The following is a 23,806-nucleotide window of genomic DNA, read 5'->3' on the forward strand; positions in this document are numbered from 1 at the left end:
TGCGGATTATATGATATAATAACATAGACAATAAAATACTTATTTGTTTTGCTAACGTGGATATCGTAGTTGATGCATGTGCTAGTAGATTTAATTGTATGTGATAGTGCATTGTTTAGTTGGACAACTTGCATGTTGAGATAAATAGCTAGTGGGGTTTTGCTTAGTGGATTTTAATTTTATGTGATAGTGCATTGACTAGTTGGATAGCTTGTATGTTGAGATAAATAGATAATGGAGTTTTGTTTTATAAGAGTATAAGATAGCAGTACATCCTATATATATGTCTTACTGTCTTACAGCCTGTTTGTTTCGGCTTATACGATCGTGGATTATAAGCTGTAACAGTATTTTTCTCTTACACTAAACCAGCCAGCAGTACTTCTGGCTTATAATCCACTATCGTTTCAGGCTGTTAGTGGCATGCTAATCCTGGCAGCCTGAACAAACAAAGCTAAGCACTCTTTGAGTGGTGATAGAGTTGGTGATGGCCAGTGAGAGCAGAATATCACAGGTGGCTACGACTAGGGATGAAAACGGTACGGATATTTTTCGACCGTATTTGAAACCGAATTCGTTTAGAGGGGTTGAGATCTGTCCGTATCAGAGTCCGGATATCCAACATGCGATACCGTATCCGTATCCGAATACTCAAATCGCATATTTATGATGTCGATATTCAATCGTATGCTATCCGACATAGTTGACACTATCCATATTCGAATCCGAATCCGAACAAAAATATGAAAACAAATATAATATCAGTGATATTCATCCGTATCCGACCCGTTTTCATCCCTAGCTACACTATCCCCGCCAGGAACGTGCAGGGTCTCGCGGCTTGCGACGCCGGCGAGCTAACGGCTGAGGCACTGGAGCTAGGGGCGGAGCTACAGGGTGGTCCCTGTGGGCCATGGACCACCCTGCGCTCGGCCCAACCGAAGCCCATCCATGTGAGCTATACACGTCGTAGCTATACTGGAGATTTGATGAATGATGTGCCACTTCAAAAGCCCAGGGACTGTTGGCGATCCACACGTCGTAGACTCGTAGCCCAACCGAAGCAGCATCCTGTACGTTGCTTGGCCGGCTTCTGGAATTGCAACTCGCGAGAGACCGAGGTTCACGTATTCTCCTCCGTACGGCGCGGGTGCGGCTCGAGATCGGATCGAGCACAGGGAACGGCGACTCCACGAGGACCTCGAGTCCACGACGGCAAACGCTAAGCCGTGACTTCGTGAGCAGCAACGACGGCAGCAATGACGGCAGCAACCCAGCAGCCATTAGGATTTGGTACGTATATCAAAAACCTAAGATGAAGACTCAATTTCTATTTGCTAAGCCAAAGCCCTACTCTGTACTCACGTTTCTCCTTTTTCTTTCAGCTTCTTTTTCTTTCAGCCAGGATCGGAGATTCGGAGGATCCACGTTTCTTCAATTGGCAAGCCAGGAACAGCCAAAGTGCACAGGGTATGGGTATATAAAACTGATTTAATTTTAATTATATGTTTTTTATGGTATTGGATTATTGGTTTGGTAAATTGAAACGTCATATAATTCTCATGCAGATTTGTTAAAAATGAAGAGGAGTGGTGATATTGCCTCTCTTTTCTAGAAATATGAATCAAAGAAGAAGGCTTGTTCTCAATCTCCTTCTGTGGCTGCAGCTGTTCTAGAAGAGCAAATGGAAGAACAAGATGGACAAGATCAAGATAGAGTGATTGAAGAAAATGTAACTCCAACTCCAATATCTGAACAAGATGGTACAGATCAAGATAGAGTGATTGAAGAAAATGTAACTCCAACTCCAATGCCTTCAAATCCACCTCCAGTTGCCTGAAAAGAACCTATTTATGATATCAGTCGACTTCCACTTGATCCGGGGGAAAGACAACCCATTGCAACTTATCCAGTCAATGATCAAGATGCAATTCGACGATCATATATTATTAAAGGTCCATTCCAACCTTATGCACATTAATTTGAAAGTAGAAAAATTGGAAATAGGGATCAACAATTCAATCCTATGTGGTTTTATAAATATCCATGGATGGAATACAGTGTCAAGAAGGAAGCAGCATTTTGCTTTGTGTGCTACTTGTTTGGAAAGGAGAAAAGTAAGAAATCTGCATTTGTTGAAGGTGGTTGGAGAAATTGGAATAGAAATGATGCACTTGATTTACATGTGGGAGGTGTAACAAGTGCTCACAACGCAGCTCAAGAAAGATATAACTTATTTATGACTCCCCACGGAGCAATTGATGATAAAATTGTGAAGGTGGATAATGAGGAGCGCCGTCTCTACAAGATTAGGTTGACTTATTCACTTAGATGTTTGAGATTTCTTTTGCAGCAAGGATTAGCATTCCGTGGGCATGATGAAAGTGAAGAGTCTAGCAACAGAGGGAACTTCATTGAGCTTTTGAAGTGGCTTGCAGCAAATAATGAAGAGGTCGACAAGTTTGTTTTGAAGAATGCTCCAGGTAATTGCACATTAACTAGCCCAGACATACAAAAAGAAATTATTCAATGTTGTGCAATGGAGACTAGAGATCAAATCATTAAGGAAATTGGGAATGATCACTATACAATTTTAGCTGATGAGTCTAGTGATGTCTCTCATAAAGAACAACTAGCCCTTTGCTTGCGTTATGTTGATAAATCAGGAAGGCCATGTGAGCGATTTCTTGGAATTGTTCATGTAGATGATACTACTTCTTCATCACTTAAGGAAGCAATTCAATCTTTACTAGTTAGTCATGGTTTGACTATAACTCAAATCCATGGTCAAGGCTATGATGGGGCTAGCAACATGAAAGGAGAGATTAAAGGGCTGAAAACCTTGATTATGAAAGAATCACCATCTGCTTATTATGTTCACTGTTTTGCACATCAACTCCAATTGGTTCTTGTTGCTGTTGCCAAAGACAATGATGATTGTGTGTGGTTTTTTGATCGAGTATCCCTCTTGCTAAATATTGTTGGTAGCTCATGTAAGCGTCATGGCATGCTTCAACATCAACAATATGCCAATGTCATGAAAGCACTTGAGTGTGGTATACTAGAATCTGGAAGTGGGTTAAATCAAGAGATGGGGCTGCCTAGACCTGGTGACACTCGGTGGGGCTCTCATTATAAAACTGTGGTCAACATGATTGCTATGTATCCCACAATTCGCGATGTACTCATAGCTCTTGGACGAGATACTTCACAAAGGGGTGAATGGCCAAAAATACATACTATGGTTGGAGTGTTTGAGTCATTTGATTTCATTTTCAGTGCTCATTTGATGCTTGATATTCTTGGACATACAAATGAATTGTCTGAGTGTTTGCAAAGAAAAGACCAAGATATCCTTAATGCAATGTCACTTGTCCGTTTGGCAAAGAGTAAAATGCAACAAATGAGGTCTGAAGGGTGGGTTTCATTTTTTCAAAGGGTTACAATATTTTGCAACAAATATGGTATTCAAGTTCCTGGAATGGAACATAATTATGTGCCATATGGAAGATCAGCACGTTTTGCTCAGGACCAAACAAATGATGATCACTTCAGAAGAGAAGTATATATTGGAGTCATTGATAAAATTAGTCAAGAGCTTGACAGTCGGTTTGATGAGGTAAATATGGAGTTGCTTACTTGTATGGTTGCTTTGAATCTAGCAGATTCCTTCGCTTCTTTTGATGCAAACAAGGTACATAGACTTGCTAAATTTTACCCGAATGATTTTTCAAGCTCTGACTTGCTAAGACTCGATCTGCAACTTGAAATTTTTATTGATGACATGAGGAAAGATGAAATGTTCAAAGGCCTAAACAATCTTGTTGACCTCTCAGTAAAACTTGTTGAAACAAAGAGGGATAAAGTTTATCATTGGGTCTATTTACTTATCAAATTGGTATTGCTTCTACCGGTGGCTACTGCAAGTGTTGAAAGAATATTTTCTGCAATGACCTTTATCAAGAATAAGTTGAGAAATAAGATGGGTGATAGCCTTCTCGATGATTGTCTAGTGACTTTTATTGAGCGGGATATGTTCTTACAATTGAGTGAAGAAGAGATCATCAACACTTTCATGGCTATTAGAAGGCGAAGGCCTGACAAGAAGAAGAAGTAGTGGTGACATATTCTTCTTCAACTATTATAGGTATGTAATATTTCAATCAATTCTACGTTAAGAAAGCTATACTCGTCTATTTTATGAACTCTATATGTCCTTTTTTCCTTAATTGTATTTTGTAATTCATATACTTGTGTACTGACAACTTAAATTTATAGCGGTTAAAAAAAATTTAGACAATGGACCACCATAGCTACAAATCCTAGCTACGCCACTGACTGGAGCGGTACATCAGGCCGGACATCGACAGGGATGCAGTCCTTTACGAGCACCCCGGCGAGCTTCCGGTGGTTGACGTTGGAAGACTCCTCAACCCACAGCACTGGGAAGAGGAGGCGGCCAAGCTCAGATCTGCTTGCGAGGAGTGGGGCTTCTTTCAGGTAGGTACCTCCATTCATTTGTAAATTGGAGCTGTAGCTTCAACTACTCCCTTCGAAAGTATATATCATACACTTTGAAGGATCCACCAAACTCAAATTTAATTAGATTTATAATAAAAATAATATTGACATGTGTATGTCTAAACAAAATTATTATAAAAACTTATGATATAATTAATCTAATAATATCTATTTGGTACCATAAATATTTTTAGGTATATATTTGGTTATAAGCTTACTCCACTTATGGGGGTACCACCCTAGATATCCACGGCAGACCACATGGGCTGCGCCCTCAGGGGTGACCCAGCCCACAAGATGAAGCCTTGCGGGGTACGACTCTATTCGGCACCTCCCGCAAGACATCGGGAAGATATTCTGAAGATAATACGAGATTTGTTAGGATACGTATGATCCCAAGATTCCTATAATCTGTTATTACTTTCCGGTTATCTCTCAGATCTAACCGACTTGTAATCCTGCCCCCCAGACTATATAAGGTGGGCAAGGACCCCCTCCAAACTCACGCAATATCATACGATAACCAATACAAACCAACAGACCACAGGAGTAGGGTATTACGTCATACTGACGGCTTGAACCTGTCTAACTCGTGTGTCTCTGTTGCCTTCTTATTCTTGATTACACGCCTCTCTATCGATCAATCTACCTCCGTGGGATACCCCTCTGAGGACTGCCGACGATATTCTGTCGACAGTTGGTGCACCAGGTAGGGGTGTGCATGTTGTTTCCTTGTCGAACAAGATGGCTTTTTCCGCAGGCTCTTCGTCCCTCCCGCAGCCTAGCCAGATCTTCACAGTCGGATCCATCTCGTGGGTCATCAACGCTGACAAAGTCGGAGAGCTCATCGAGCCAGTGCAGATCAACGCTACGCTGATCATCCCAACACCTGCGACTGCAGATCCGATCTCGGAACCGCCTTCGAGGTCGCCTTCATCGACGACTCACCGCCCGCTTCCTCGCTACCAGGGGAGGCAGATCAACAATGATGATCTGATCGCATCCGTCGATTGGATCGGTCTAAAGCTCGCTGATTAACTCTCCATTGCCGAATCGGCTCTAGACACTCTGGTTCAGCGCTGACCACCCTCCGATCCAGATCTGTCGGAGGCTGCTCGAGAAACTCCAGGGGTTACGGCCCTACCCTTCGGGTTCACCAATGTCGCCGTCGTTTATCAAGATGCCCTAAGGGGCAAATTCACCGACCAGGTTGGATATGTCCATCCTCTCGCCGACCAGATCATCGACCAGCTTCCGCCGGCTGTCAACATGCTGCACGTCGACCAATGCCCCGGAACATCCCTCCAAACCATCCTGGAGGAGAATCCGGACTTCGAGTCCTAGGGCTCTATGGAGACCGTCGTCGAAACCACCACCGAACTACTTCTTCTCCGTCCTTTCCGCGGCGGCGCAATCTTCAACGTCAGCGTCGATAGCCCCCCTTGGAATGGCGAAACCAAGGAGGAACGCGTCGCCCACGACAATCAGAACATCAATGGTGCGCAGCGCCGAGCAAACGAGATTGACGGAGCAGCAACTTGACTCACAAGGAAGGCCACTCCAGCGCAACCTCAATGATGAGTTTGTCCGCGTTGACGGCCACGACGTCTACAAGACCCCAAGCGCCAATCTCGTAGTGGCCGTCAATGAGCTCGCTCGGCTCCTGCAGACACCCGAGGTCGCCAAGGTCGCCGCCATGCTTAAAGCGGCACACTATCAGGTCAATGAGATCCGCAGGATCAGAGACCTTCATACTCCACAACCTCGATTCGCCGATCAGCCGTGACAAGATCCGATCGCCGCCCAAGTCGCTTCACTGACCAGCATTGCGACGACAGACAACCCCTCTAGGGCGGAGCTAGGGGCAACTGCATCGAACATCACCGCCAACACGACCAGGAGGTCGATCAGGACATCCGAGTGCACCTCAACAATCTTCGAGATGCACGACGAGGTATCGACGAACGCCGCTTTGGGCACCATGAAGAAAGAGGTACGTTGCCGCTAGGAGTACGAGCAAGAGTACGGTAACCCGGACTCAGCTCTCGAGCCGCTCAACGCTGGCAACGCTGCAGACAACGGCACCGACAACCTCGAAGGGCCCCTAGCATTCACAAGGGCGCTCAGAACACTTCAGTGGCCCCATGGTTTTAAAATCACTGGGGTCGAGCCCTACGAAGGAAGGATGAACCCAACATAGTGGCTACAGGCTTACACCACTGCTGTCCGCGCCGCTGGAGAAGACATCAGTGTCACGGTGAACTATCTTCCATCATGCTCACGTCAACCGCCACGAACTGGTTCACAAGCCTTGCCCCAAACTCCATTGGATCCTGGGAAGAGCTGAAAAAAATCTTCACCGACAATTATATGGCTACGTGTACTCGGCCATGCACCAAGCATGATCTCAACCGCATCAACTAGAAGTCGTCCGAGCTCCTCCGTAGCTACATTAGATGCTTTTCTGAGATGAGGAATTCTATTCCCAACATCATGGAAGCTGAGGTCATCACGGCCTTCATCCGAGGACTCCATCACCTCGAGCTTCGCTCCAAGATCAACCGCAAGTCGCCCGCAGGGATTGGCGAGATGATCACGACCGCCAACCAGTACGCTGACACTGAGGAAGCCGAGGTGCGCTTCAATGAGGATGTGGGCACTCATCGCCCAACATGCCGCTACGACGGCCGCCCTGACAACTGATGCCACAACGACCGCCGCTACGATGACCGTAGTTACCATTGTGATAGCAGCCGTGATCGGCCAGAAGGACCCAAGTCTAGTCAAAATCGCTGCCGCCGGCCAGACCACATCGTCGCCACTGTTAATGAACCTCGTGCCAAGTGCAACTACGATGAGCAGTACAAGAGATTCTCGACGGCCCGTGCCCTCTCCACAAGAACGCCAAGCATAAGATGAAGGACTGCCTCAGCTTGGCTAAGGAGTTCCAGGACAAGAAGCTGGACGACGACACCAATGACGGAGCCAAAGGCCGCCGACCACCTGGGGGCAATAACAATGCCTTCTAGGATCACGACAAGGTGGTTGCCACCATCTTCGGGGGCCTCGCCTCCACCGGGAGCAGAAGAGAACTGAAGCTCACCGTCACTACGGAAGACACCGCCACCAACCCAAGCTATCGCCCATGGTCCGAGGTCCCCATCACCTTCAGTAGGGCCGACCAGTGGGTGGATATCCCCTATACTAGGCGTTTCCCCCTCGTCCTCGACGCGACCATCCAGAAAGTGCTTTTTAGAAAAGTGCTCGTCGACGGTGGGAGCGCTCTGAATCTCCTCTTCGCCGGAGCCCTAAAGGAGTTGGGCCTCAGAATGACAGATCTCACACCCTCAAACTCCTCCTTCTTGGGTGATCACGGTGTTCGCCTCCATTACTACAAGATTTACAATAGAATTTATTTTCGAAGACAGCCATTTTTTATTAATGGAGGCGATCACGGTGTTCGCCTCCATTACTCAGGTTTTTGGGAGGAATCCGGCGGCGGTGCCATTCCCAGCATTCATCGGTGGGAGGTTGGAGAAGCGGGATAGCTGGTCGTGGGGTTGCGCCCGCATAGAGAAGCACAAGGTGGGAATCATTTAGGAGGAGCTCTAGGAGCTCGTAAAGCGGTGCCTTGATGAGGTGCGGTTGTTCCACACCCTCTACCGCCGCCGGGTTGCGCCATTGGTGGAGAGGACGAGGCCAATGTGGAGGTACAGCGGCCAGTCAGACTCAGACCGTGTGTCGCCGGAGGACCTAACGGACAACGAGGTCTAGAGTCGCCTAGGCCGGGTGTTGTAGCTGAGGCCCAAGGAGATGGTTGTGGGTAAACCCATACCGTTCAATGCCTCGGTCGTATCCAGACTGGTATGATCCCTTCTTTTTCATTCATGTCTCTTCCTCTGCTTTTCCTATTTCTTGATTTCGGGTCATCCGTTCCGTAGGGGCTTGAAAAGTACAAGTCCCGGCCGCACCTTCCTAAGGGACTGGAGGGCGCGGCCCGGTAGGCCACCCAGAAGGAGGTGACAGATGCTAGGAAGAAGAAGAGAACGAGGGAGGTTCAGCAAAAGCAAGAGAAGGAGCGGGAGGTCACCCGACGTGTGAAGGCCAGGGAACATAGGAGCAACGTCGAGTCGGAACTTGCGTCGGATGATCCTACGGATGTGGACAACATGGTCTTCTCCGATGAGGAAGAGAGTCGGGAGGTCGTTGTGACCTCGGCGGAGCGTCGCGACCCTACAGCGACGTCCGCTGGTGAGGAGCATGAGGCCACGTAGCATGCAGTGGTTCCCGCGCCAAGGAAGCATGTGGTGAGCACAGACGCCATTGCGGACGGTCGACGAAACAGACGCGGTCACCACGCCCCTTGGCGGTGTCGTCGGTCCCGTCATCGCCTATGGCGGACGCGGTTGAGCAAGCCGGGCGGTTCAGGGAGCAGACTGGTGCCCGTACGTCGCATGACTTGCAGCCGGCAGACGCTCCGCCCGTTGCTCCGATCGGGGAGTCCCGAGCCGGAGGTCGTAGCGACCCGGAGGCCGAGCAGGAGCCGGTTGGGATGACTCCGCCCCTGTCTGAAGCAAGGGGCGCGGGTCGCAGCTTAGGAGGTCCTCATCCTGCAGGTCCATCATCATCAGGCCTGCCTTCAGAGTCATGCCGCTCATGTCTTGGTGTGTTTCCCTTTGTTGTTCTTCGATCTTTTGCTGGTTGAGTCTTTTTGGAGTGTGACTTACCTGCAATTTCTGTCAGTGCCCGAGGGATGATGGGGCTGAGCATCGCCTCGACTCCTATGCAGGAGACCTGGAGGCCCACCCTGCAGCATGCTATGGCGAGCGATGGGGGGAGCAGGGTGGTGGCGGCAAGACCTTCCCTTTCAGGGGTGGTTGCTGCCATAGCGACGGTGGTGGCGTCGACTTTGGCGGCGATTCCAGCGCCGACGGCGGGGGCTATGTCAAAAGTAACCCTCACGGCCCCTCCTCCACCGGTCGTGGTGGAACAGGAGAGGGAGACCAAGCTCCTAGCCTCGCTGGGTGAAGGGCTGCCTGGCTCATCCTTGCCACCGGGATGGAGTCAGGACGTCCATTGGTGGTCCACATGAATGAAGTGGTGGACATTCCGTCTGATGACAAGGCGGATATCACGGCGGGGCCACCGGTGTCACCGCAGGAGCTGGCAATGGTCCAATCGGAGGCTGGGCCCTTTAGTGGGCTACCAGAGGGTGACCTAGAGTGGGCCTGCCCTGAGGACCGAGCGGAGGCGCGGTTTGTCCTTCGGGATTCCTAGGAGCATCAGCTCTGGGACATCCTTGGGGAGCAAGGGCATGCCGCGGTGTCCGAGCTCACCAACCTGTCCGAGAAGCTTGGAAACACCCAGAGGCAGGTTAGGTTTGCTCAGTAGTTGGTGGAGGTCGACCTACAGCTTGCCACGGCGGTGAGTTTTCCATACTTTGTCCTTGACCTTTGAACCTTTTGTTGGTTGCCTTAGCGCGCCTGTTTTTTGTAGAGTCTAAAGGAGATGTCGTCATGCAAGTCTCACTTCCTCCAAACGGAACACGCCTGGATGGCCGAGCTCGAGCATTGGGTAGAGGCCACCTGCCGTGAGTCCCAGGACCAGGCGATCGAGGCGGCCACGGCGTGGGCAGAGGGGCAGCGTGCAGCGGAGTGGGCGACTACCGCCGAGCAAGGGCTCGAGGCGGCGAAGGTCCACCAGGCGGAGACTGAGGTGGGGTTGCGGGCATCCCTGGCGAACACCGAGGCAGCGCTTCAGGAGGTCTTGGCGGCCCTTGAGCTGGAGCAGATCGCTTTGGCGTCAGAGTGGGCCGCCCTGGAGTCGGCACGGAAGGCCTTGGAGGCGGAGCGGAGGGCCCGGTCAGAGGTGGACCAGGAGGTGCTCGCACTCCAGGGCCGGGTGATGGGAATGGAGGACGCGAGTGCCCGGCTACGCGAGCAGGTGGCTCGGTAGGCTGAGGATCTCTACATCCTTGAGAACTTTCGCATCGGTATGTGCATTTTCTGTTTTTCGCTGTTGGTTTTTTTTTCTTCACCTTTTTCTGAGCTTGTCGCTCTTCTCTCAGAGCTGGGTGGAAAGGTGAAGACGCTCAAGGCGACCCTCGGCCACCTATTTTTTGTAGAGTCTAAAGGAGATGTCGTCCTGCAAGTCTCGCTTCCTCTAGACGGAACACGCCTGGATGGCCGAGCTCGAGCATCGGTAGAGTCCGCCTGCCGCGTGTCCCAGGAACAGGCGGCCAAGGCGTGGGCAGAGGGGCAGCGTGCAGCGGAGTGGGCGACTACCGCCGAGCAAGGGCTCGAGGCAGCGAAGGTCCGCCAGGTAGAGACTGAGGCGAGGTTGCGGGCATCCCTGGCGAACACCGAGGCGGCGCTTTAGGAGGTCTTGGCGGCCCTTCAGCCGGAGTGGAGCGCTTTGGCGTTAGAGTGGGCCACCCTGGAGTCGGCACGGAAGGCCCTAGAGGCGGAGCGGAGGGCCCGGTCGGAGGTGGACCAGGAGGTGCTCGTGCTCCAGGGCCGGGTGATGGGAACGGAGGACGCGAGTGCCCGGCTACGCGAGCAGGCGGCTCGGTAGGCTAAGGATCTCTACATCCTTGAGAACTTTCACGTCGGTATGTGCATTTTCTGTTCTTCGCTGTTGGTTTTTTTTTCTTCACCTTTTTCTAAGCTTGTCGCTCTTCTCTCAGAGCTGGGTGGAAAGGTGAAGACGCTCAAGGCGACCCTCAGCTGGAATGCGGAGGAATTGGTCAAGTCCCATGAAGAGCGATGTGCTCTCGAGGGGGATCTTGATCGGATCCACAACGTTGCCTAGCTTGTCGTCTTGGACATCTTCGGGTCAGCTCCCAGCACTAGCACACCTGCGGTCCAGCTGGCAGAAGTCCCGGATGTGGTTTGGGACCTTATCAGGAGCGGACTGTTCTATGGGGCATCGGGGGTGCTAACTTCGGTGGCGATGCATCATCTGAACCTGGACTTCGCTGCCATCTGCAGTGGGTATGCTAAAGGCTTGAGCACGGAGGACATCCAGTCGATCGAGGAGGGCTTGCTGCCGCACGCAAGGTCGGTGGTAGAGCAAGTCTCTACCCAATGTGTGATGGACGTCTGCCGTGAAGATATGGCTAGAAGCATGCGCGGGGAAGACGCTACCTAGCCTACAGACGGCGTGGAGCCTGGGTCGGAGGTGAACGTCGCCCCGATCCTGACCGAGCCGAACGTCATGCCGCCGGGGAGTGAGCAGCCTGTGCCCCCATCGGTTGGTCCGACAGCAGATGCCGCCGGGCCGGTCCAATAGCTTGCAAAATATAAGTAGTTTAGTGAAGGTAGAAGTTTAAGTTTGTGGGGGAGCCCCCGTGTAAATATTACTGTGTGCTTATTGACTACAGTCGGTTTTGTTTTCTGTGATGGAATTGCTCCGTTCGGGGGAGCCTGTTCCCTTTCGTTCCTTAGTTTTTCCTTAGCATAATTTTGTTTTTTATTCTTTCTTTCTCATACCTGCCCATTTGTCCCATAGGCCGTGACCTTGGGAGGCCGGGGCATGGCCCGCGAGGCTTGGCTACTCGTAACCGTAGGGAAAGGCGGGGTGCGATTGGTTGGAATGTTTTTAAAGCAAAGCTACGTAAAGCAAAACTAAGGAACAAACTATCCCGTTGGTTGGGTAGGAAGGAATTTCACCATATGTAAACAAAACAGGGAGGTAGTCATTAAGCATAATGATAGTAGTGTACTCTAGTGGAGCCCCCGAGCGCCCCGGGCCGAAAAGTGTTTGGGTCGGGGTGCTTTTGTAGGAGCATATACTAAGTAAACAATGGTAAGATTAAAGCTTAGGAAAAATGACATAGCTATTCCAGTAGTTCGGAGAGATGAGCATCGTTGTCGTCCTTCAGTCGGTACGTGTCTGATCGGATCCTAGCCCGCTATGCCCCCTTTCTTGGTTGCTGCTTCCTTGCCTTTTTCTTCCTTCGGTCTGCCGGCCTACCATAGAAGGTGCTTGAGGAGCTGGCAGTCCTTATAGAGATGGTTTATGGGGTAGTCATGGTTGGTGCATGGGCTGTCCATGAGCTCATGGAAGTGGTCGGAAGGGCCCTGCTAGGGCTGCGTGCCTACATGATCAGCCGTGGCGACCAACGTGGAGTTGGCCGGTCGGCGGCGATTCTTTCTGTTCTTTTCCCCCTCTGCATGGAGGGGCCTTCGTCCTAATCCCGGTGCTTGGCCTTGCCCTTGCCCCAGCCTCCGTCGGAGCATGGCGGGAGCAGCATTTGTTGAGGGTTTTGGACAAAGGTCCGCGGTCCCAGGCCATTAGGGCTGGGACTCCGATAGCTGATGTGTGTGTCTTGGTTCGGTTCGAGTCGCGTGAATACAGGCGGTCGGTGCGGAGCGGTCGTTGGGTCAAGACAAGGTGCCAGTGCGGCCTCCTATGCTGCACTCGGCGATTGTAGCAGCGATCGGGTGGAGCGACCCATCTGCCGCGTCCTCATTCCCCTAGCGGAGAGCGAGGACATGAGTCGGCATCACGATATGGAGCACTCTGCTTGTTGAACGGCGGCGGTCTCCACTAGTGCCCGTAGGTTCCGGTGGATCGCCTGTTCATGAGGGTCGTTCGGCTCGGACAGGCCATGCAGAAGCATTGCCACGGCGGCGATGTTCTGGTTTGCCCGAGCGAAGTGCGGGGGGTCGTTCCCCCTGTCCATGGTGTTGTGCTAGACCTGACGGGTGCGCCGCTGGGCACCGCTCGCCGGTCTATGCGCGTGGAGAGCAGTGTGGTGCGCTGGGTGTGACAGCGCAGTTGGTGGCTAATGCAGCCACCGTTGTTGTAGTTCCTCCCCATGCTCAAGTGTGAGCTCGAGGGTCTCCGCATGAGGGTCCGGAGAGGTGTGAGTCCGTGAGGACTCCGCTTCCGCCGGTGGGTGTCCCGGGGGGTCCACCATGGCGCACTCCCAGGATGGATGGTGGCTAGGTGCCATGTCGTCGATGCTGGAGCCATCACTCTTGCCATCGTCATCCATGAGGTCGAGGAAACAGGTGGGAGCATAGCTCGCCATTCCCATGAATTCAGATGCGAGAGGGGGCGGTGCAGGCATTCTTCGGAGCCCCCGGGCGTATGCGTCCGCGAAAGACATGAGGTTGTAGGGGAACTGGTTGTACGGCGGTTGCGTTGGGGACAATGGGGTTCCGCTGGGTAATCGGCGGAAGATAGAAAATAGTAAGTAAATAACAGCGTGTATATTACTCACAGCGGGGTTTGAGCAGAGAGTTTGCTTGGAATGAAACGTAGATGCCGCCTTGTCGAAGTCGTGCGTCTCGAAGTCGATGGAGGACATCCCTCCGATGGGTGCTAGGTCGTGAGCCTCCTCGTGGAGGTGTAGTACACCGAGTCGGTCAGCGACAAAGGCTAGGCTTCCAAAGAGGAAGGCCTAGGATGGCTTGAAAACAGGTGGAACCCGCATCCCGGTGGGCGAGAGTGCGGGAAATTCCAATGAGCCAAAGCGAATCATATCGGCCGAGCCCGCCATGGCGGGAGTGGTGGAAAAATGGGCCATCCAATGACCAAAAAGTGTTGAACGTACAGCATCTTCCCCACGGACGGCGCCAACTATCGATGCAGAAAGTGACCAACTAGTGAATATTTGTAGTTTTGCTGTACGTTGTGATCGGAGGTGGCCTAGCACTCAATGACACAGGATTTATACTGGTTCAGGCAACATGCCCTATGTCTAGTCGGGGTCGGTCGATGACTTTATTCCTGAGCCTAGGTGCTCGAAGTTTGTAGTGGGGTTACAAACGAGAAGGAGAAAGATGGGAAGTATAAGAGGTCCGGTCGGAAGGGCCAAGAGTGATAGGAACTTCGCTATGAGCTAAGTGTTCAAGCGGGTGCTTGAGGTCCGAACCTGGCGGTTCTGTGGTTGTGAGCTATCGATCTAAGGAACTCTGATCAACTGGAATTGGTCTCTTTTGTTGGAGGAAGCGCACCCCTTTTATAGATGAAGGGGACGGCTTTACAAGTGAGAGGGAAAGGTGCGTATGTTACCGAGCCTTGTTGCCCATGCCTACTGAGCCTTGTTGCCCACATGGGCAGGTACAAGATAATGGTAGGCGCTTACAACACTATTGATGTTACTGTAGAATGTCAGATGCATGTGGGAGGTCGTGTTGCCTTCTTCAGGGATGGTAGACGTCGGTACCTGCAAATACTGTTTGATGCCTAGAGGCATGTGAGGAGTCTCACCATGTTCACCCGATATGGTAAATCCTGGTGCCCATAACGCTATCGATGCTCAGAGGCACGTGGGGGGTCTTAACATATGGGAGTTTTTAGCGGAGCCTATAATTCTGTAGAGGGAGATGTCAGTGCCTACAATACTATTTGTGTTAGGGTGGCTACAGAGTACTGTTCTGTGCAGGGTATGGTCCCTGGTAGAGTGGTTTTGACTTGTGAGCCTTGCCTTGCTTTTCTCCGCACGTCTCCTGGTTCCTACCGAGCGAGCATCCCTAGTCGGATGGCTCTAGTAAGCTCTGAGTGCGCTAGTCAGAGAAGAGCGGTGAGCAGGGTTCCCATGAGCCCCAGTCGAAGGGATGTGGGGTCAGAGTCGGAAGTAACGCTTTGGGCTAGGCCTTCTGATCGGAGAGGGCGTTCGGAGGCATCTGGAGGCCGAAGCGAGTGCTCTGATCAGAGTGGTGGGCCAAAGGGGTTGATGAGCAGGCGCCGCTCCTTTTGGTGTAGACCTTCTGGTCGGCGACTGGGCCGTCCTTCCAGCCTGTTGTATTTAGACTCTTGGGCCGAGCCTTGACGCGGAAGCCGGTCCTCGAGGGACCTTGGGTTTATGAACCCAACAAGATGATAAACATAGATTGAGATATGCTCATTTTACTGCACTGCTGTTTGACCAACTCGCCGAAAAAGTTTAGAACAATTATTTTTTTGTGTACCCTACATATATCTCTAGTCTTGATCTAGTGACACCTACTCTTATTAGACCATTATCTTTTAAAGGTTATATGCTTGGACATATCAGACTTCTATGATGCATCTACAGATGGTGAACACCATGAGGAACAATCATGGAGGTGAGGACCTACCACCACCACCTCCTATTACTATGGAGCAGCTGATGATGATGCAGACACAGTTGCTTCAGCAGATGGCCCAGATCATGCAAAACATGGGGCATGGGAATGAGAATGCACCCCCTCAAGTTAGAGATAAGAGGGGAGAGTTTCCGAAAGGACACCCACCTATCTTCAAGCACTCCACTGACCCACTCCAGGCTGACGACTGGCTACGTGCAATCGAGAGGCAACTTAAGATTGCACAGTTTGATGATAAGGAAAAGATTATGTATGCCTCTGGACAGTTGCAAGGAGCTGCACTGGATTGGTGGGACTCATTCTACTTTGGTCGTACTAAAGCTAATCCCATCACTTGGCCTAAGTTTCATAGTGCCTTCCGCTCTCACCACGTGCCTACTAGATTGATGAAGCTGAAGAAGGAGTTCTTGGCTCTCAAGCAAGGGAGCATGACTGTTGCTGAATATCATGACAAGTTCATACAAATGTCATGGTATGCACCTACTGAGGTGGATGAGAATGAGAAGAGATAGGAATTATTCATGGAAGGTTTGAATGATGGTCTCCAGTACCAACTATTGTCTCATACTTTTGCTAGTTTCTTGTAGCTGGTGGATAAGGCCTTGGTGATAGAGAACAAGCGCCGCCAGATGGATGACAAGAAGAGGAAGTTTCAAGGACAGCAATCTAGGAGCAACTCTCGCTTCCATGCTAATCCTCAATAGACTCAACCACAACAGCGCTATCAAGGTCAGTTCGGTTTAGTCAACTACAACCAGCAACCATAGCGTGCACAACAACAGTAGCAGCAGTACAAGGCACCAGTTCAACACTAGCAACAATCCAACAATGTTCCTGTGAGGAATAATGTCCCCAATGCTCCATAGAAGAATGGTGCCCCAAAGACGCCAAATGCAGTTAATGATAACAGATGCTTCAATTGTGGAGAGCTAGGGCATTACTCCAACAGATGCCCCAAGAGGACGGCTAACATGCAGTAGAACTATGTCTGGGGAAAGGTGAATCATGTAACTGCTGAAACAGCTCAGGAGGCACCGGATGTGGTGATCGGTACGTTTCTAGTCAACTCAAACTCAGCTATAGTACTTTTTGATTCTGGTGCTTCACATTCCTTCATAGCATATACTTTCATAAAGAAGCATGGTATGCCCGTATGTGTTATGAAGAAAACCATGCTAGTAAACTCACCAGGAGGGGAAATGAAAGCATAAAGGATATGATTAGCTGCTAGTGTCAACATAAGGGGGGTAGAATTTCAAGCCAACCTTGTAGTCATAGACTCATCTGGAATTGATGTTATCTTGGGTATGGATTGGTTAAGGTCCCGGAAGGCAGTCATCAATTCTAGAAATAGTTCCGTGAATCTTACCACTCCATCCAGAGAGAAAGTTGAGTATGTGGCAACACGGTCAGCTGCAGAAATCTGCTGGGTTAATCAACTGGAGGGCACAACCATAGAGGATATAAGGATAGTAAACGAGTATCCAGATGTCTTCCCTAAGGAGTTACCAGGTATGCCACCTGAACGAGACATTGAGTTTATAATTGAACTTTTACCTACAACTGCACCCATAGCTAAGAGACCTTATAGAATGGGAGTGAATGAATTAGCAGAACTTAAGAAACAATTAAGGGAATTGCTAGATAAGGGTTATGTCCAACCTAGTTCTTCACCTTGGGGTGCACCAGTACTATTTGTAGAGAAGAAAGATGGTACACAAAGAATGCGCATAGATTACAGATCACTTAATGAGGTCACAATTAAGAACAAGTATCCACTACCTAGAATCGATGACCTGTTTGATCAGTTGAAAGGAGCTTGTGTGTTTTCCAAGATCGACCTCTGATCTAGATACCATCAGTTGAGATTAAGACATATTGACATCCCCAAAACCACTTTTGTGACCCGATATGGACTATATGAGTTCAAAGTCATGTCCTTTGGTCTGACAAATGCACCTGCTTACTTCATGTATTTGATGAACAAAGTATTCATGGAGTACCTTGATAAGTTTGTCGTGGTGTTCATTGATGATATATTAGTCTACTCTAAGAATGAAGAAGAACATGAGGGACATTTGAGGTTAGTATTGCAGAAGCTTAGAGAACATCAGCTCTATGCTAAGTTTAGCAAATGTGAGTTCTGGCTAAAAGAAGTATCTTTCCTTGGTCACATAATCTCTAATGGAGGAGTAGTAGTAGATCCCAAGAAGGTTAGAGATGTGTTGAGTTGGAATCCACCTTAGGATGTCAGTGAGATTCAGAGTTTCCTTGGTATGGCTTGGTACTATAGGAGATTCATCGAGGGATTTTCTAAGTTAGCCAAACCTATGACTGCTCTGTTAGAGAAGAATGCCAAATTCATATGGTCTAAGCAATGTCAGGAAAGTTTTGAGGAGTTGAAGAAGAGACTGATTTCTGCCCTAGTGCTTGTCTTACCTGATCTTACCAAAGGCGTCTCTATCTATTGTGATGCCTCACGACAAGGTCTAGGCTGCATTCTTATGCAAGAGGGTAGAGTTGTTGCCTATGCATCCAGACAGCTGAGGAAACATGAGTTAAATTATTTGACTCATGATCTAGAGTTAGCAGATATGGTACATGCTCTCAAGATTTGGAGGCATTACCAAATTAGTCATAAGTGTGAGATTTATACGAACCATAAGAGTTTGAAGTATATATTCACACAGTCATATTTGAATTTGAGGCAGCGCAGATGGCTAGAGTTAATCAAGGATTATGACTTGGAGATACACTATCACCCGAGAAAGGCTAACGTTGTAGCAGATGCCTTGAGTAGGAGGAGTTATGTGAACATGGCCTAGACAACTCAACTACCTAAAGAGTTGTGTGAGGAGTTTGAATACCTGAATTTGGGTATTGTGGCTAACACCATGGAGTTAGAGGTAGAACCTACTCTAGAATGAGAGATTCGTAAGGGACAACTGAATGATGAGAGGATCAAGGATATTGCTGAACGTATAGTGATTGGTAAAGCCCCAGGATTCCACATGGATGATCAAGGAACAATATGGTTTGGCAAAAGGATTTGTGTGCCAGAAGTGAAGTCTATTAGAGAGTCTATTTTGAAGGAAGCTCATGACTCGGCCTATTCCATACACCCGAGGAGTACTAAAATGTACCTTGATCTTAAAGAGAGATATTGGTGGTATGGACTAAAAAGAGATGTAGCTAAACATGTGGCCATATGTGATATGTGCCAAAGAGTAAAGGCAGAGCATCAGAGGCCAGCAGGTTTACCACAACCCATGAAGATACCCGAGTGGAAATGGGAAGAAGTTGGAATGGATTTCATAGTGGGATTACCTCGTACACAGAGGGGATATGACTCTATCTGGGAAATAGTAGACCATCTGACAAAAGTAGCACATTTTATTCCTGTCAAGACAACTTATTCTGGTGCAAAGTTGGTAGAGCTATACATGGAAAGGATTGTATGTTTACATGGAGTACCAAAGAAGATTGTTTCAGATAGGGGTACATAGTTCACATCACATTTTTGGCAGAAGTTGTATGAGTCCATGGATACAAAGTTGAACTTTAGCTCAGCTTATCATCCTCGGACATATGGGCAGACAGAGAGGACAAATTAGATTTTAGAGGATATGTTGAGAGCTTGTGCTCTACAGTACGGAACAAGTTGGGATAAAAGTTTGCCCTATGCTAAATTCTCTTATAATAATAGCTACCAGAAAAGTCTTAAGATGGCACCGTTTGAGGCGTTGTATTGCAGAAAGTGTAGGACCCCATTGTTTTGGAATCAAACAGGAGAAAGTCAAGTCTTTGGACCAGATCTTTTGCAACTGGCAGAGAAACAAGTACAAACAATAAGGCAAAACTTGAAGGTTGCACAGTCTCGACAGAAAAGCTATGCTGACACGAGAAGAAGAGATTTGGTGTTTGAGATTGGTGACTTTGTTTATCTCAAAGTTTCACCTATGAGAGGAGTTAAGAGATTTCATACCAAGGGAAAGTTGTCACCCAGGTATGTGGGACCATTCAAGATCATCAATAGGAGAGGAGAAGTTGCTTACCAGTTGGAATTACTAGAATAGCTCTTAGGTGTTCATGATGTCTTTCATGTGTCACAACTTAAGAAATGTTTGAGAGTACCTGAGGAACAACTACCTTTGAAAGAACTGGATATCCGAGAGGATCTATCATACAAAGAATATCCAGTGAGAATCTTGGAAACAGCAGAGAGAATCACAAGAAGCAAGATAATAAGAATGTGCAAGGTTCAGTAGAACAGACACTCTGTGGATGAGGCAACATGGGAAAGAGAGGAGGATCTGAGATCTAACTATCCCAATCTCTTTGAACCATCTGTGGAAGGGTATGACCCCGGATACCCACGGCAGATCACATGGGCTGCGCCCCTAGGGGTGGCCCAGCCCACAAGAAGAAGCCTTGCGAGACACGATTCTGCTCGGTGCCTTCCGCAAGACATCAGGAAGATATCCTAAAGATACTACGAGATCTGTTAGGATATGTATGATCCCAAGATTCCTGTAATCAGTTATTACTTTCCGGTTATATCTTAGATCTAACCGACTTGTAACCCTACCTCCCGGACTATATAAGGCAGGCAGGGACCCCCTCTAAAATCACGGCATATCATATCATAGCTAATACAAACCAACAGACCACAGGAGTAAGGTATTATGTCATACTGATGGCCTGAACCTGTCTAACTCGTGTGTCTCTGTTGCCTTCTTGTTCTTGATCTCGCGCTCCTCTACCAATCAATCTACCTTCGTGGGATACCCCTCAGAGGACTACCGATGATAATCTATCAACAGTTGGCGTGCCAGGTAGGGGTTGTGCGTGCTGTTTCCTTGTCGAACAAGATGGTTTTTTCCGCAGGCTCTTCGTTCCTTCCACAGCCCGGCCAGATCTTCATGGTTGGATCCATCTCATGGATCATCAACGCTGACGGAGTCGGAGAGCTCCTCGAGTCAGAGCAGATCGGTTCTACGTCGGCCACCCCTACACCTGCAACTGCAGATCCAATCTCGGAGGCGATTCCGAGGTCTCTTTCAGCAACAACTCACCGTCCGCTTCCTCGCTACCAGAGGAGGCCGATCAACAACGATGATCTGATCAAGTCCATCGATCGGGTCGAACTAAAGCTCGCTGATTGTCTCTCCGTTGCCGAATCGACACTGGACACTCTGGTTCAGCGCCGACCACCCTCTGATCTAGATCTATCGAAGTGTGCTCGAGAAACTGCAAGGGCTATGGCCCTACCTTTCGGATTCTCCAACACCGCCGCCGCTTACCAGCACGCCCTAAGGGACAGACTCATTGACCAGATCACCGTCTAGCTCCCGCCGGTTGTCAACATGCTACACCTAGGCCGGAGCCCGGGCGCACCTCCAAACTATCCCAGAAGAAACTCTAGGCTCCGAGTCTCAGGGTTCTACGGAGACCCTCGCCGAAACCTTCTCCGATCAATTTCTCCTCCCACACTTCCAGGGTGGCACGATCTTCAACGTCAGCATCGATAGCCCTCCTCGGAACGGCAAAACCAAGGAAGAGCGCGCCACTCGAGAGAACCGAAACATCAACCACACGCAATGGTGAGAGAATGAGGTAGCCATCACAAGGGCCGAGGCTGCTCGGAATAATCGGCTTGACTCTCAAGGAAGGCAGCTCCCGCTCTACCGCGACCTCAACAAAGAATTTCTCCACGTCGATGGCCACGATGTCTTCAAGACTCCAAGCGCCAATTTGGCAGTAGCCGCCAACGAGCTCGCTCATTTCCCTCAAACGCTCGAGCTCACCAAGATCGCCACCTGCTTAAAGCGGCTCACTGTCAGGTCAATGAGATCCACGAGGACCAAAGACCCTCGTGCTCTACGAGCACGATTCACCGATCAGCTACGCCGAGGTTGAACCGCCGCCCAAGTCAAAGTCATTTTGCCGACCAGTCATTACCTCTCCAAGGGGTACCCAGGGGCATCGCGCCGAACACCATCACCAACATGACCAGGAGGTCGAACAGGATGCTAGAGTACATCTCAGCAACCTCCGAGATGCGTGGCGGCGTATCGAGCACCGTCGCATTGGTCGCCACAAAGACGAAGTACGTCGCTGCCAGGATTACGAAAGGGAGTACGGCAACCCGGACTCAGCCCTCGAGCCTATCCCTGACCACAACACCGCATATTACGATGTCGACAATCCTGAGGGGCCTCTGGCTTTCACAAAGGATCTCCGAACGCTTCGATGGCCCCATGGCTTTAAGATCACCGGGGTCGAGCCCTATGAAGGAAGAATGAACCCAACTCAGTGGCTGCAGACTTATGCCACTGCCATCTGCGCCGCGGGAGGAGACACCAATGTTATGGCAAATTACCTCCCTGTCATGCTCACGCCACCTGCCATGAGTTGGTTCACTAGCCTTGCACCGGACTCCATCAGCTTGTGGGAAGAGTTGAAGAAAGTCTTCACCGACAACTATATGGCCACGTGTACTCGACCCGGCACGAAGCATGATCTCAGCCGCATCAACCAGAAGCCATCTGAGCTCCTCTGTAGCTACATCCAGCATTTCTCCGAGATGAGGAATTCTATCCCCAACATCACGGAAGCTGAAGTCATCACCGCCTTTATCCGAGGACTCCACCATCGCAAACTTCGCTCCAAATTCAACCGTAAGCCGCCAACTAGTATCGGCGAAATGATAACTACCGCCAACTAGTACGCTAATGCAGAGGAAGCCGAGGTGCGCTTCAACGAGGATGCAGGCACTCAACGACCACCCCAACGATACGACGATTGCCCCAATGACCGATGTCACAACGATCGCCGCCCCGACGACCGCAGCTATCATCGCGATAGCGGCCGTGATCGAACAGGAGGACATAGGCCTAGCCAAAATCATCGCCGCCGGCCAGAGCACATCTTCACCGCCGCTAGTCAACCTTGCGCCAAGTGTAACTACGACGAGCAGTACCAAAAGATACTCGACGGCCCGTGCCCTCTTCACAAGAACGCCAAGCACAAGATGAAGGACTGCATTGGTCTAGCCAGGGAGTTCTAGGACAAGAGGCTCGATGATGACAACAATGGAACAGGAGGTCACCGACCGCCTGGGAACAACAACAACGCCTTTTAGGACCACGATAAGGTGGTCGCCACCATCTTTGGGGGCCTCGCCTCCACCAAGAGTCAAAGGGAATAGAAGCTTGCCGCTCGATGAGTGCTCGTCGTCGCTTCAGAAGAAACGACCACCGACCCCAGCTATCGCCCAGGTCTGAGACCCCCATCACCTTCAGCAGGGCCAACCAGGGGGTAGACATACCATATATAGGGCATTTCCCCCTCGTCCTCGACGCAACCGTCTAGAAGGTGCTATTCAGAAAAGTCCTTGTTGATGGTGGCAGTGCTTTGAACCTACTCTTTGCTAGAGCCCTAAGGGAGTTGGGCCTCGCGATAACAGATCTCACACCCTTGGACTCCTCCTTCTAGGGTGTGGTACCTAGAAGGGCATCTAGGCCACTTGGAGAGATTACCTTGCCAGTACAGTTCGATACAGCAAGCAACTACCGCATCGAGCATATCAACTTCTACGTCGCCGACTTTGACACCGCCTACCATGCTATACTTGGCCGGCCAGCTCTGGCCAAATTCATGGTCGTACCGCACTACGCGTATTTGGTGTTTAAGATGCCTTCGCCTGCTGGAGTCCTAGCTCTGCAGACCAACCTTTCCGTCGCCTACGCCTACGAGACAGAGAGTCTCGCCCTCGCCGAAGCCACCGACCTCTCCATCTAGATGGCTAGCGTGGTCGCCGAAGCCAGGATAGTACCCGCCGATGACATGGAGATTCTAGAGCTTGAGCTTCCCTGTGCCTCCGCCAAGTCCAAGGAAATCAAGGAGGTCAGCCTCGACCTCAATGACACTTCCAAGACCATGAAGATTGGGGCTCATCTTGACCCCAAATAGGAAAGCACGCTCGTCTCCTTCCTACGTGCCAACACCGATGTGTTTGCTTGGAAACCTGCAGACATGCCGGGGGTACCACGGGAGAAGATCGAGCACTCCTTGAATGTCTCGCCGACCGCCAAACCGATCAAGCAGAAACTTCGCCGATTCACGCCAGACAAGAAGGAGGCTATTAGGGTAGAAATAAAACGGCTCTTAGCTGCCGGGTTTATAAAAGAAGTGTATCATCC

General features: G+C 49.9%; 2 protein-coding genes and 1 pseudogene across 2 annotated transcripts; all 3 read left to right on the forward strand.

Moving 5' to 3' along the window:
- Window positions 1–1,259: 1,259 nt before the first annotated feature.
- LOC136503406 (uncharacterized) lies at window positions 1,260–4,117 on the forward strand (annotated as a pseudogene).
- Window positions 4,118–10,074: 5,957 nt separating this feature from the next.
- Window positions 10,075–10,899, forward strand: LOC136503407 (uncharacterized). Its single transcript, XM_066498494.1, has 2 exons — window positions 10,075–10,464; window positions 10,570–10,899. Exons 1-2 carry the CDS (start codon window positions 10,075–10,077, stop codon window positions 10,897–10,899), a joined length of 720 nt encoding a protein of 239 aa, XP_066354591.1.
- Window positions 10,900–15,550: 4,651 nt separating this feature from the next.
- LOC136503408 (uncharacterized) lies at window positions 15,551–16,306 on the forward strand. Its single transcript, XM_066498496.1, has 2 exons — window positions 15,551–16,090; window positions 16,190–16,306. The coding sequence occupies exons 1-2, from the start codon at window positions 15,551–15,553 to the stop codon at window positions 16,304–16,306; spliced, it is 657 nt and encodes a 218-aa protein (XP_066354593.1).
- The last annotated feature ends 7,500 nt before the right edge of the window (window positions 16,307–23,806 follow it).

Source organism: Miscanthus floridulus, chromosome 14 (genome assembly GCF_019320115.1).
Source record: "Miscanthus floridulus cultivar M001 chromosome 14, ASM1932011v1, whole genome shotgun sequence".
NCBI classification, from domain to species: domain Eukaryota; kingdom Viridiplantae; phylum Streptophyta; class Magnoliopsida; order Poales; family Poaceae; genus Miscanthus; species Miscanthus floridulus.

What these genes read in the sequence shown, in the direction of transcription:
- LOC136503407 (XM_066498494.1), top strand. Translation starts at nt 10,075, where the DNA reads ATGGCCGAGCTCGAGCATTGGGTAGAGGCCACCTGCCGTGAGTCCCAG. An exon ending in GTGCCCGGCTACGCGAGCAG is followed by an intron (nt 10,465 to 10,569) that starts GTGGCTCGGTAG and finishes CCTTTTTCTGAG; the next exon opens with CTTGTCGCTCTTCTCTCAGA.
- LOC136503408 (XM_066498496.1), top strand. Translation starts at nt 15,551, where the DNA reads ATGGTGAACACCATGAGGAACAATCATGGAGGTGAGGACCTACCACCA. An exon ending in CATGGTATGCACCTACTGAG is followed by an intron (nt 16,091 to 16,189) that starts GTGGATGAGAAT and finishes AGTTTCTTGTAG; the next exon opens with CTGGTGGATAAGGCCTTGGT.